General features: G+C 54.3%; 1 protein-coding gene across 2 annotated transcripts; it reads left to right on the top strand.

Moving 5' to 3' along the window:
* The first annotated feature begins 1,126 nt into the window (after positions 1-1,126).
* On the top strand, positions 1,127-11,087 carry LOC125627647 (C-type lectin domain family 10 member A). 2 transcript variants are annotated; one of them, XM_048831977.2, is made up of 5 exons: positions 1,127-1,315; positions 1,973-2,062; positions 4,670-4,815; positions 7,445-7,551; positions 8,699-11,087. In XM_048831977.2, the coding sequence occupies exons 1-5, from the start codon at positions 1,237-1,239 to the stop codon at positions 8,841-8,843; spliced, it is 567 nt and encodes a 188-aa protein (XP_048687934.1). In that variant the 5' UTR covers positions 1,127-1,236; the 3' UTR covers positions 8,844-11,087. The 2 variants fall into 2 exon arrangements, with proteins under 2 accessions (XP_048687934.1, XP_048687935.1); XM_048831978.2 differs by lacking the exon at positions 1,973-2,062.
* Positions 11,088-14,227: the final 3,140 nt, after the last annotated feature.

The raw sequence follows: 14,227 nt of genomic DNA on the forward strand, positions 1-14,227 counted from the left end.
TACACGTGAGTTCACACCTGGGGGGTGGGGGGCATCGAGCAATGCCTTCACTGCCCGCTGCTGTGTGTCATTCACTCCGCTGCTGTTGTTTGTGTCTCCGGTCACCACACCGCGCCATCCTCTCCATCACCGCTGGCTCTGTGCTGTCCCCTTCTGCTGGCACCTGCCTCTCTACTGTGACCTCAGCCAGGGAACCTCACCGCTAGTGCAGGCCTAGCCATCTCTTCCGCAGACACGCTGTCCCGCAACAGATCTAAACAGCCCTTAGACCTGATGGAGTCTAGGTACCTCTGTCTTTAAACTGGCCTGGCCTGGCCCCGCCTTGGCCCTTCTCCCTCACCACTGGGCTCTGGCATCCGAACCCCCTTTGTGAGCTCAGTTCAGCTGAGGGAGATCCCGTCAGCCAGGGCTGGCTAAGCACCGTTCTGCTGCCCGTTCCGCCCACAATCAGGAGGAAAACATTTCAGGCCCCCGCGTTCAAAAGTGATTTGTAACCCAGCACCAGCCAAAACTGATCACGTGGGCAATGCAGCTCTGTCTGCTGGATACCCAGGCCGAGCCGGTGTGTCTGTGTAGCCTCCCTCCCCTCCCGTCCCCGCAGCTCATCACTAGATGTCCGAGGAGAGCGGCTTCAGACCTTGCTTCCGTAATTATTGACCAGTCTAAGTTATTAACCAACCAGGGTGCTTTTAACCAATTGCAGTTGATAAAACAGTGATACTTGGTCAGTCGTTGTGGTGTGAGAATACATATATGTATAAACCGGACACGCTGGTTCAATATGACCATAGAGTCCTATAGTAAATGAAACTGCGAATTCACCCGACTGTGGCTCTCTTGGGTAATGCTGAGTCTTAATTTGTCTCCTGAGATCTGAGTATCACGGCTTCAGGTCCACAGTGTGATCCTGACAACCTGCCCAGTTATGTTATCTTTAAAACTAGCCTGGGGAGAACAGTCCTGCTCTGGGACAAAGGACCTAGCAGGGCTGTTCCCTTTTTGAATCTGTGACTCAATCAGGGTCACCACTGCGCGATGCAGGAGGCAGGGTGATGGGCGTTGCCCTGACATTGCCCCACCCAGTTTGCACCGTGGGAGCACCTCAGTCACCGCGTGTATAAGAAGCCCAGTCGGAGCTAACAGCAGAGCACCCGGGGCACCCACCCAGCCCACTAACCTTGGCCCTAGAGAGGAAGGCGCCTGGATGACTGAGAGATCCGAGGAGACCCAGAGCAGATGTCCGACGTGGCTGGAGAACCTCAGTGGGACGGGCAGGACCCAGGAACATGGACTGGGGGTCTGTCCCCTCCCCGCGGTGAGACATGCCAGCTCCTTTGCTGGCTGATGAGGAATCCGCTGCTCCGTGTGTTGCTTGTTTCCTGGGGGTGGCTGTCAGGTTCCTTCTCTTTTTGCTCTTTTGTGGTGCTGGAAGAAAGCTCAAAAAGCAGTTTGTTTTTTCCTCTTTTCAAAAACAGATCAGAAATGGGGGGTCTCACCTACCCTGCCATCCATGGAAGCCCCGGGGGTGACTGGGGAGCTGGCAGGACTGACAGCATCACACCCTGTGCAGGGGAAACCTCACTGCTTGGCAGGGGATGTGATTATTTTCCTCCAAAGGTTTGGAAACTATTTGACCCAACATCTGCTCCCATTTACACCAGTGTAAATCCTGAATCACACTGTTGCCTTCAGTCTAGATTTACACTGGTGTAATTGGGAGCAGAGTTTGGCCCTTTGGCTTCATGCTTTTCATTTTTGTGAGTGAACATTTAACTCAAATGCCTGAGACACAGTGGGGAGAAAAGCTCTTTTAGCTAAAGATGCTACACACAGATCCCTGCCCCTTCAATTATTGTCAGGCTTGATCAAAAGTGCATCCCACTCAGTGCTTCGGGTGGTGGTGGTGGGAGGTGGGGTAAGATCTAGGGTATGGCCAGGACAGGGTTATCAGAGCCATTTCCTCCCTTTCCAGATCCCCCCCTCACGAACCGGCAGCTGGTGATCACCACCGTGATCATCGTGGCCATCAAACTTCTCCTGATGACCCTGGTCCTCACCAGCAGTGAGTATCCACCGTGACCTGGGCCCCCTACCCCAGCCAGAGCTGGTCTGGTGAGGGCTAGTCACCTTCTGAGACAACATGGACTAGTAGAGCAAGTATGGGACTAAGTCTTAGGAGACCAGGATTCTATTCCAGCTGTGTGACCCTGGGCAAGTCACATCAATGCCCTGTGCCTCAGTTTCCCCATCTATAAAATGGGGCTTATGAGCCTGACCCCCTTCACAAAGTCCTTTGTGTGCTCTACTGATGAGAAGGGGGAGGCATTATGATTAGGGTTTGAGATTCCCCCCTCCCCAAATCCTGCTCATCCCTGCCCTGAGGAGGTGAGAGCCCCAATGGAGTGAGGGAGCCCCTTGCTGGGATTCCTGCCCCACCCAGCTACAGAGATGACAGACCAGACTGAGGAGCTGCCAACCTGCCCACTGGGAGAGGTGTGTGATGTGTCCCTGAGGCTCACACTGGGGCTCTGCTACGTTTCTTAGATGGCCCATCATCAGACGTGGCCGGGGACTCCAGCCCCACAACTGAGAGGGGCCCGGCCAGTAAGATCAGGGCTGGGGGGGTAGGGATAAATGGGAGGTGCTCTCTGGGCTCCTGTTGAATGTTCCTAGTCTTCCTTTCCTTAATGTCCCACCCTGTGCACTGGGAACAGGGACGGCACCATACGGGGCATAGGGAGGGGAATGAGCAGCCAGCGGGGATGGGGGTGCTGCAGTGTCTCTTTCCAATTTAGGGGTGTCGGGATCAGGGGTGGTTCAGCCTGTAGATGAGGTGGGGGAGAAAGATGCTGGAAAGTCTTGATCTGGTTTAGAGGTGCAGGGAGGTGGGGATCAGGCACTAGGCAAGGTTCAGGTGTTGCAGCTTCACCCTCTGGGGTGTGGGGAGGTGGGGTGAACAGCACCCTGCGGGGTGGGGGGTGTTTCCTATCAATGGCCCTGAGACTAACACAGGCCGTGCTCAGTTTCACAGGCTGCCCCTTCTTCCACCGAGCCAGGAGACCCTGGCCGCACGACCAAGGGGAGCACAGCAGCTAAGAGCAGAGTGGGGAGAATGCAAATGCAGTGTCACGTTCTAGCTGGGGGGGGTCCCCCCTAGTTGGGGTGGGGGGCTGCGGAATCTCCCTTTAGTGCAGGGGGTGGGGCTGGGGGCTGGGAATGGGGCCCTGCCACTCGCTCTGTGAGAGCAGAGCCCATTAGGATGGATGGAGGGGCCCCCTGTGCCCCATGTCGCCACCTGTAGTGTCTGCTTTCACGTGTGGCTTCGGTCTCCTGTGGGGTACCCACACCTGCTGTGGTTTGGCCTGTGCTCTGTGCCTGGTGGGGGGAGGCACATGTGGGGGAGAGATTGGCCCTCTGTCGACGCATGGGGGGGTGGGATGGATTGGCCTTCCGTCGGCATGTGGGGGGAGGGATTGGCTCCTCAGGGGCACGAGGGGGGGTGGTATGAGCCCCTCAGCGGAGCGTGTGGAGGAGGGAATGGCCCCTTGTTGGCATGTGGGGAGGGTCGAATCAGCCCCTCGTTGGTGCATGGGGAGGGAGGGATTGGCTCCTCGTCTGCATGTTGGAGTGAGGGATCAGCCTCCTGTTGGCACGTGAGATGGGGGATTGGCTCCTCGTTGGCTCGTGGGGTGGGGAGATCGGCCCCTTGTTGGCACGTGAGGTCCTTGTCAGCATGCGGGGAGATGGGATTGGTCCGTCATCGGCATGTGGGGGGGGCAGGGATCGGCTCCTTGTCGGAGCACGGGGAGGGAGGGATCAGCCCCTCATTGGCGTATGGGATGGGGGGATCAACCCCTCGTTGGCGTGTGGGGAGGGAGGGATAGACTCCTCGTGGGCACGTGGGGAGGGAGGGATCGGCCCCTCATCAGCCTGTAACGTGGGGGGATTGGCACCTCTTTTGTGCGTTGGGTGGGGAGGGATCGGCCCCTCAACGGCACGTGGGGAGGAGCGTTGGCATGTGGCGGGGAAAGGGATCAGCCCCCTTGTCAGCACGTGGTGGGGAGGGATCAGCCCCCCGTCAGCATGTGGAGGGGAAGGATTGGCCCCTCGTTGGAACGTGGTGGGGAAGGGTTGGCTCCTCGTTGGAGTGTATGGAGGGAATGATCAGCTCCTTGTTGGTAGTGGGGAGGGAGGGATTGGCCCCTCATCGGCACATGGGGTGGGGGGATCGGCCCCTCGTTGGCTCATGGGATGGGGTGTTTGGCTCCTCATTGGCGCGTGTGAGGGAGGGATTGGACCGTCGTCATTACATGGAGAGGACGGATAAGCCCCTTGTCGGCACGTGGCAGGCAGGGATTGGCCTCTCGTCGACACGTGGGGAGGAAGGGATCGGCCCCTCGTCGGCACATGTGGTGGGGGGATTGGCCACTAGTCAGTACATCGGGTTGGGGGATTGGCCCCTCATTGGCACATGAGGTTGGAGGATCCACTCGTCATCGGTGCGTATGGGGAAGGATTGGCCCCTAAGTCAGCACAAGAGGGGGCAGGAATGGGCCCCTCATTGGCATGTGGGGAAGGAGGGATCGGCCCCTCGTTGGCGTGGGGGGGGGGATTCACCCCTCATTGGCACGTGGGGAGAAGGGGCTCACAGCTGTGTTGTCTCTGGCAGATGCTTTCTGGTGCCAGTGGGGCTGGGACGAGCACCAAGGAAGGTGCTATCTTTTCTCCCAGACTACCCAGTCCTGGGAAGCAGCGAGAAACTTCTGCTTAGCCAAGAATGCTGATCTGGTGGTGATCAACAATGCAAGGGAGCAGGTACGAGCCCTCAGCCCTACCCTAACCTGCGGTGGAATGACCCCTGGACAGTGGGCCGGCATGAGGCTTCGGCTCTGTTTGGGCCTGAGGGGAAGAAAGGAACGGTGGGAGTGGGAGTCCCCAGCCCAGGGCAGGAGCAGGACTCCAGCAGTGACAAGGGCTAGCCCTGGCCCCCACACAGGGGTGAATTTTGCCCGCCTGGGGCAGGAGGGACTCGGGGCAACAGCAAAGAGAAGAGACAACGTGGAGCAAATGGTGGGGAATTTTGAGGCGGGCTCGGAAAGCAGAGCTGCGCGGCAGATAAGAGAGATGGTTACCCGGCAGGGTTGTCAGACTCCCTGGGGGGCTGGGAACACGAAACTATCCTGCCAGAGGTGGATTCCCACCAGACTGCAGAGCCCAGGGGCGTCTGCTGGCAGGGGAGAGCCAGGACACTGGCACTGGCTTTTATTTTTCCGGGTGGGTGCTCCACCCCCCTTCGGCCCCGCCTACACTCCACCCCTTCCCCCAAGGCCCTGCCCTTGCCCCACCTCGTCCCACACCTGCTCCGTCCCCTCTACCAAGCAGCTCCCACCGGCTGCCAAACAGCTGATCAGGCGGGGTGGCGAAACAACTGATGGGCGCCCACGGGGTCGGCGCCTATGGTGGTGAATGTATTTCCTTTGGTCAGTGCTTTCCAGTGCCAGGAATGGGCCAGCACCCTGGCCGGCGCACAGCAGCCGTCATCGGCGCGATCCCGATTGACATCAGCTGGGGATCCAGCCCAAAGATCCTGCAACAGGACCGTGGGTGACAATTCTGATAAGGCCTGAACCAGACCAGGCCCTGGCTGGCTCTGCTGGGCGTATGGGAGGGAAAAGCAGGAATGACTTAGGTGAGCCCCTGTGGCCAGCAGCTCTGGCTCATACCCACAGGGATGGGGGAGCCCATCTGGGGCAGGCTTTTTACAGTCACTTTCACAGTGGAAGAGCCCTTTGGAAAGAGGAACTCGGGCGGTGTATTCATAACGCTCACCCTTATCTCCTGCTGGACCCTGTCGTAATAACTGGCCTCACAAATTCACCCTCACTGTGACCGCAGCTGTAAAAGTTTGTGAGCGTTCCTGAGATGGCACAATGACCGGGCTGATGGAAAACGGTCCCAACCAGGTGGCAGATGGAGTTAGTCCAAACAAAAGAGCCTTCTGCTATAACTCAAGGACTGGGTTCAGATCACGCCTGGCAAACAAGAAACGTGTGGAACCAGAAAGGAGTGAATCCAGTGTTGGAGATTAAACATACGTGGTGCCCAAGGAACGAGGGGATGGGCTTTTCCACCCATCGCTCCCTTTTGGGGCCCTGAAAGAGACTTTGGGGAGAAAAACAGGGTACTGGAACGAGCTTCACCCTCATGGCTTCCCCCCCCGCATCTCCTGGGGCCTTTGCCATCCTGAGCCTGAGACGTGCTGACCAGACGGGGCCAGAGAGAGGGACCCCGATGATGTCGCCTCTACCGGCTCCAGCTAATCCCAACCACCACCGGGGATGAAACGGGTCGGATGGAACAGCAGCAGCCGCTCCCGCCCGTCTCAGCAGCTGGACGGTTGTTACCAGTTCTGATACCATCTAAGAGACAGTGCAGGGTTTACAATGGCGCCAACGGCGCTGGGGCCCACACTGAGAAGGGGCCCCGGCGCCCGGACTGTGGCCCTGCCCCCTGCCTTCTGCCCAGGCTTTGCACCAGCGCCCCGCCCCCCACAGCCCCTCCCCGCCTGCCGCTCACTCCTCTCCCCCCTCTCCCAACCCTGCGAGCAGTGGGCGGGGCCTTGGAGGGGATGAGGCTGAGCAGGGGCGGGGCCTTGCGGCAAAGGGTGGGCGGAGCAGGGGGCGGGGCCACAGTCCGGGTGCCAGGGCCCACAAATGATTAATCTGGCCCTGCTAAGAGCCTGTCACACAAGGGGGGGGCGGGTTCCTTCTAAAAGCTCGGCTGCTGAAGGGGACGGGACCAAGGGAGGCTGTCGGAATGAAAACCTGGCTTAGTGCTTTACAGTTCAAAGGCTTTCCCTTGTTTTCTCTTCTTTGCCTTGTCTTTGATCAAAGGTTAAAAGGGTTTTCAAGGGAACAAAGCAGGCCGGGTTAGTGCTGTTTAATGTCGGCCAACGGCTGGGTTCTGGTAACACCTTAGGCCCGTATATTCCAGCTAAATTAACACCGCAGGCCCTCCTGGACTCCCTGTGCATTATCCTCCCCTGCTGGGATGTGCCCAAGTTTGACTGCAGGGTTGGGATCTGTTTGGTGCGGTGTGATCTATGCCACAGCCCCCTCTGTCCCACTGCAGGACCCAATACCCTCCGCCCCCCGTTCCAACACCATCCACGCCCCCAGGCACGGTGCCTCCTCTCCCCACCCCAGGCCTAGACCATCGCCAACCCCTGCTCCTCCGCTGACGTCTCTCCATCCCCCCCACCCTCCACTCGAGGGAGAGGAGAATCGGGCTCCTTGCCTCCTCCTCTGGCGTATGCAGCACTGAGCGCACTCGCTGATGGCCGAGTGCCCAGGCCATCCCTGGGGGTTAGTTCCTGGCACGGGAGATGCCTCAGGATCTGGCTCCAGTTCTAACCACCCAGTCCTCTGTGCTGTCCCCTCTCTAGAATTACTTGGCCATTAAAGCTGATTCTGTTCGTCACTGGATCGGCTTCACAGACCAAAGGATTGAAGGCGTCTGGCGCTGGGTGGACAATACTCCTGAGGCATTTACGTAAGCATGGGGCGATCCTCTGCTCTCCCCTTCCTACCCCTGGCCTTCCCCAGCTGCCCCTGCTCCTGCAGGCACTTTCCACCGCAGTAGCTCCAAGGCTGAGACCAGGGATGGAGCCGCTCGGGTTTGATTTCATACCCTGAGGACTGAACGACTTGAGGCTCTATCGGTCGCCCGCAGATCACTGGTTCAAATCTGGCCCAGGTCTCTAATGACCAAATGGCATTGCTGCTGGGTGCAACTCTGTATGAAATGAGCTTGCCGGGTCTCAGCCCAGCTCCCAATGGGTAAAGCATCCACAGATCACACTGGGTGCTCGTTGGCCATCACAGCCAATGGTCCAAGGACGGAATGGGTCATGGGGACAGAGCACCCCTCTCAGCCTACAGAAGGGTCTCTCCGAGGCTGGTCTGATCTGAGACACCATGGTGAGGGGAAGCTTGTGCTGCCATGGCGTGTGTGGGGAGCAGCCTCTACCCCTGCACAAGGGCCTTCAACAGCGCAGCCCTCCACCACTTATGCCATTAACTGGTAGTAGGTGGTTATCCTCTTGTGGGCCAATCATGATGCCTGCCCTATGAGCAGGTAACACTGTCTCTGGCCCCACATTCATTTGGATACTTCGGAATAAAAGATCTGTCTCCTCTAGGGGGAATGTCACAAACCCTTGAGACTGGGGTGCAAACTGTTCAACCCCCCTTTCCCCCACCCCTTGCAGAGAGTATTCAGCCTGCCATCATGGGCAGCCATATTGTTCCCTCTACTTGCTTTAATCCCTCCTAGCGCTGGCCAAAGTCAATGGAATGGGCCCAATACTCCGTTGCTCAATGGCCCTTTACTCTGCTCTGGCAGCATCAAGGGATTCTGAAGGATATTTAATCTCCTCCGCCACCCTCACCCAGGATATAACCAGCATAAAGGGGCTGGGGAAGATCTGGGACAACAGATCCTGGCGCAGGGGTGGGGCTGGCTGTTATAAGCTTCTCAGAACCCCACCAGGGCCCGAGCATAAGTTAAATGAACCCTAAATGAGGCTGCTCTAGGTTACACTGAGGGTGGGGCTGAGCTTACTGGGGGTGTGTCTCCCCTGGGACAGGGAGTCGGTGGGCTAAGGGCTCTGAGGGCTCGTCTCTCTCTTCTCGTTCAGGTACTGGAACACAGGGGAGCCCAATAACCTCAGAAACGGACTCAGGGACGAGGATTGCGCCCACCTGCTGGAGAACGGCCTGTGGAACGATGTACCCTGTAGTATCTCTTACAGGTGGATCTGTGAAAGGGCCGCCACTGTGTAAACAGCTCCCCCTCCCTCCGGCTCTGAACACAGGCTGAAATTCATCCCCCCCGCCGCGAGGCCTGGGCTCCGCTCATGGCCTGCGCATCAGCCCATCAGCCCGTCGGTGTGAAGATGATGTAACTGGAATATGCTTCACGCAAAAGGTCTCTTGTAAGGTATCATTACAAAGCCTATAATCTACTGAGTGGGGTCATCCTATTTGTATGAATGTATCATTCTTGTATCTGAAACTAGAAATCCAACACTACAATACCTTTCTCCCCTCCCTCATGGAGATAACAAGCCTGCACCCAGTGCAGGCGTCCCGAGGGGAGGAGGGTGCTGGGAGTTGGTCCCTTGCTCTGAAAGGGCTGGGAGCCAGGACTCCTGGGGTCTATCCCTGGCTCTTGGAGGGGAGGGGAGTCTAGTGCTTAGTGTGGAGTGGGTCTTGAGCTCCTGGTCCTCCACAGTCACCTGGAAGAACTAGGAGGCACTGCGGCAGGGAGCTTAATAAACATGGGCACTTCCCAGTCAGAGAGGTCACCAGTTGCTGCTTGAGGCTTGGCTCTTTGTCTTTGTCATGAGAAGCGAGTGAAGGGAAGAAGAGGCACTCCCAGTGTGGTGAGTGAGTGCAAAATCCAGGAGCACACCTGGGCAAGCTGCAGCAGGAAGGAGGCAGAGCCCTGTCTCAGTGCAGTGATGGAGCCCACAGCCCAAGGGGCTCCATTAGAGAAACTTAGTTTTGGGAACCCAGGTAGCTGGAGCTGGCAATTTGAGCAACTCCACATGGCATCCTGTTTAACAGCGAAAGCACAAGGATACTGGCTAAATGCCCTGATCTTTGCCTTGGGTCCTGCTGCCCTACCCCTCAGTGAGGTGGAAAAGAACGAAACTTCAAAGAGAAAGAGGCTTATTTGATGCCCAATTCATAGGCAGACAGAATATTATATGTGAAAGGGCCAAATTTAACAGGAGGCACCAGGAACAAGGGAGCATCAGCTGAGACTTTTATTACTGCAGTTGCTAGTCTTGCTGAACATTACAGATATGGTGTGATGCTGGTAAAGCAAGTACGAGCTCCGGCCATGGCCTTAGGCGTTCATTAGGACCTGACAAACTCATAGCTGGAAACCAGACCAGCTCACCTGTATGTTAGTTTTGTTCAAAGTAGGTCGTAGACTTATAACACTGTATTCATTGTGTAGACTCATGAATTGCTGGCTGTGTTAATCTCACTTGTAATGTCTGTATTCAAGGCTCTAAGCACATTTGAACGTTTTGCTTTGTAACTTTGACAATGTTGGCTCTGAATTTGTGACCCCAGGCAAGAGACTCATCCCCCCTCCCCTTGCCCACTTGTTCAGGAGGCCTAGCAAGATTAAATGGGCTATTAAGGAATATCACAACACAAAGGATTGGTGAACGGCCCTTTGAAGCTTTGGGAACATGACATGCAGAGAGTGGAAGACTAAGGTCTGGTCTGCCCTATATCTAGGGCCCTACCAAATTCATGGTCCATTTTGGTCAATTTTACAGTCATAGGATTTTAAAAATCATAAATTTTTCATTATTTCAGCTCTTTAAATCTGAAATTTCATGGTGTTGTAATTGCAGGGGTCCTAATCCAGAAACGAGCTGGGGTGTGTGTGTGTGGGATGCATGGCTAGAAAGGGTTAAACATCCTGCAAAATAAATAACCCTCAAAAGACATGTGGGGAGATAATGTTTCTGTTTTTATGTATTTACATATGTATGAGTAGGGTGGACAATGTAATCAACAGTCCCTGTCTGTGCTGTATTCTGACAACTGAGGGCTCAAAAGAACATCCTATCATGTGAATGAATTGTAAACGGGATATCTCGGTATTCATCTCTCTTTGAAATGTACTGTAAATGGTGGGGGAAGTAATCAGTGATGGACCTCCTTCAAAGTCATCCTAATTACCTTTTGTTCCCCAAGGAAATCCCAACTTGTCAAAGAGGACATGACATTGTATAAAAGAGCCTTGGGTCCTGATTCTGTGATCTCAGATCTGCTTAGACTTCATCAGGGGAAGTTTGAGTCACAAGACTGAGGTCCCAGTTATGCAGGTACACCCTGAATATGAGATTTGGACATTGGACTATCACCTATGAACTATTTCCAAAAGAACTCTTTGCCACTACAAAGCTCACTGTCTCTGCTATGAATCTGCACCTCAATGGATTGAACTCATGTCTGTCTGTACATTGATCTTTTAACCAGACTCTCTCTGTCTTTTGTCTTTTAATAAATTTTAGTTTAGTTAATAAGAATCGGCAGTAGCGGGTGTTTGGGTAAGATCGGAAACATACGTTCACCTGGGTGGTGACGTGTCCGACCCTTCGGGATTGGGAGAACCTTTTCTTTTATAGGATGAAATAAGATTTTCAGAAATCATCATATTTGATGTGGGTACCTGGATGGAGGCCTGAGGCTGGATCACTTTAAGGGAACTGTGTTGTTTGGACTTCTGAGTAACCAGGAAGGTAACAAAGAAGCTGTTTTATGCTGGCTCGGTAAACCTAAGTATTGGAATATCCACCAGCTTTTTGGGGTTTGGCTTCCTCCAAGAGACTGCTCCAAAGTCTGGGGCGTGGCACCGATCCTGTGGATCCGTGAGAGCTTGCCTCTGCACTGTCGCCAGCAGAACGTTGGATGGGAAGGTCGCCTTTCCCTGGGGCACTGATACAGTTATGACCCGCGTGGCCCAACCTGAAGGGATTTCAAAAATTGGGACACTGAGATAAAAATTTGGCCACAACAAAACTTGCACATTTGGCACCGAACAAGCAGCTGCCTGAACTGAGGCCAGGGAACAAAGCATGGATCAAAAGCTCCCAGGCTGTCAGAACTGGTAAGAAGCCCCCAGATCCTCCTTAGCGGAGCTGCTATGGGGGGAGGGATAGCTCAGTGGTTTGAGCATTGGCCTGCTAAACCCAGGGTTGTGAGTTCAATTCTTGAGGGGGCCATTTAGGCATCTGGGGCAAAAATTGGGGATTGGTCCTGCTTTGAGCAGGGGGTTGGACTGGATGATTTCCTGAGGACCCTTCCAACCCTGAGATTCTATGGTCTCAGCATTTCCCAATGTGATGAAGAGAGGTTCTGGGACCTGCCGGTGCCCTGCCAGGCAGAGTGCACCTCAGGAGACGTGAGAACATGCAGTGGCAGGACCAATCAGACCCCCTCAAAAATTTGATCTTTAGACTGCTGCTCAGGGCCATTTACATGGAATTGATAAGGAGTCATGGTGGTGTAAATCATTTAAAGGAATATCAAGTTTCTTTGGAATTGCTGGGATATACGTTGGGTAATAATTTAAGTTTTAACCTTTTATTATAAAGGAAGGGAGGTGTGGAGTAATTATACAGCTCCTGGCCTTCCACAGTTACCAGAGAGAAGCAGGAGCTGTTGCAGTGGGGAGTTTAATAAACATGGGAACTTCCCGCTCCCATCGCTATTTAAGACATGGCTCTTTGTGTTTGTCCTCACACTATAGTTATCCCAGGAGGCTGGGCGTTAGGACTCCTGGGTTCTAGTCTCTGTTCTGGGAAGGGAGGGGAGTCTCGTGGTTACAGAAGGGGGGCAAAGGCGCCGCTCCGTGGGTGCTCCAGGGCTCAAGCACCCACAGAAAAAACAACAGTGGGTGCTCAGCACCCAGGAGTCAGAGCTTGAGTGTGGAATGTGACGCGTTCTGTGCTGCTAACAACTTTTGCCCTTGGGGCAGGGAGTTTATTTATAAACAGGTTTCAGAGTAGCAGCCCTGTTAGTCTGTATCCGCAAAAAGAGCAGGAGTACTTGTTAGTCTCTAAGGTGCCACAAGTACTCCTGTTCTATTTATAAACAGGGGCAGGGTGATTAAGAGAACAAAAGGCTTGTCATTAAATTAAATTAAGGATCATTAGATGATCCTGAAAGCATTGCCAGACACTCCAGTTAAAGGACAGGAAACAAAGGGCAGGAATAAATGGTCCATTTTCAGAATGGGGAGAGGTAAATAGTGGTGTCCCCAGGGGTCTGTACTGGGACCAGGGCTGTTTAACATATTCATCAATGAGCTGCAAAAGGGGGTAAACAGTGAGGTGGCAAAGTTTGCCGATGATACAAAATTACTCAAGCTAGTTAAGTCCAAAACAGACTGCGAAGAGTTACAAAGGGATCTCACAAAACCCGGTGACTTGGCAACAACATGGCAGATGAAATTCCATGTTAAATGCAAAGTAATGCACATGGCAAAATATAATCCCAACTATACATACAAAATGTATAAAAGAAGTATACGTGACACTGCATTCAGGGCCGTCCTTAGGATTTATGGGGCCCTACGCAGTATTATTACACTGGTGCCCCTCGCAGCTCGGGGCAGGAGGGACGAGGCAGCGAAGGATACCGAGACGCCCAGCCTGCCTCCCGGCAGCGGAGAGTCACAGTTCCCCGCAGACAGCCCCGGACCCTCCCGGACCCTCTCCCTCACGCAGAATACGTGATGCCGGCACATTCGGCCCCTGCCTAAGGACACTGCAGCGCGCGCCGGGTGTGCGGGAGCTGACCCGCTCTTACCCGCTGTCATGGACGGTGGGTGAAGCTGCCACTTGGGGAGGCTCGCTCCCCAGCCCACCTCTTCTACCTGTGGCCCCACGCATACTCCACCCCTGCTCTGCCCCAGGCCCCGTCCCCACTCTGCCCAGGCCCTGCCCTCTTACCACAGTCTCCCTCCTCTCTTCCCTCCACCTCCCTGCTCACCCCCTTCCAGCCAAATCCCTGAACCCAAATGAAGCAAATGAATTAGAAAGGAATTGCAGAAGAGTGGGGGTTTTTTTCAAAAGAAAATGGAGCATGTTTTCCACTGCATGCCAGAAGGTGAAGACTGGACATGCAGAAGGTACCTAATTAAAAGCACTAAATTTAGGAATAAAAAAGGTCAGTCATGAGGTTTTTGATATGCCTTGAAGTTTGTCAGAGATTTATTTGCAAGAAATTTACTTTGTAGTAAGGGCAAGTCAGCTGTCCTGCTGAATACAGCATTAAACATTATGGAATAGATGATGTAGCTATTCTCTGTTTTACATTTCTTCATCAGTATTTCTACGATGATTTTGTTGGAGACACTGGGCACTACTCTAGGTAACTCGGGAGGGTGGAAGACCACGAGTGTCGATGAAGCCCTCCTGCTCTAGGCCCAGGCAAACCGAAGCTCCTCCATTCCTTGAACTTTCTGTAACCCTGCAAACCTATGAGGAAGCTAACACACAAACAGACATGTTAGCACACGGCTCGCTGGCCGAAACCAGCTTCGGCCGGGTAAACGTATAGATAAGGAAGAAATGTTTAGCAAAAGCTAGTAACGAGTATAACCAAACAAGGCCAGGCTTGAACAATGCTAA

The sequence above is a fragment of the Caretta caretta genome, chromosome 20, assembly GCF_965140235.1.
Source record: "Caretta caretta isolate rCarCar2 chromosome 20, rCarCar1.hap1, whole genome shotgun sequence".
In the NCBI taxonomy this organism is placed as follows: Eukaryota; Metazoa; Chordata; order Testudines; family Cheloniidae; genus Caretta; species Caretta caretta.

Excerpts from the sequence above, each read along its gene's own strand:
- LOC125627647 (XM_048831977.2), top strand. The coding sequence starts at position 1,237 with ATGTCCGACGTGGCTGGAGAACCTCAGTGGGACGGGCAGGACCCAGGA. Across the intron at positions 2,063-4,669 it reads GACCCTGGTCCTCACCAGCA|ATGCTTTCTGGTGCCAGTGG; the intron begins GTGAGTATCCAC and ends TGTCTCTGGCAG. Across the intron at positions 7,552-8,698 it reads AATACTCCTGAGGCATTTAC|GTACTGGAACACAGGGGAGC; the intron begins GTAAGCATGGGG and ends CTTCTCGTTCAG.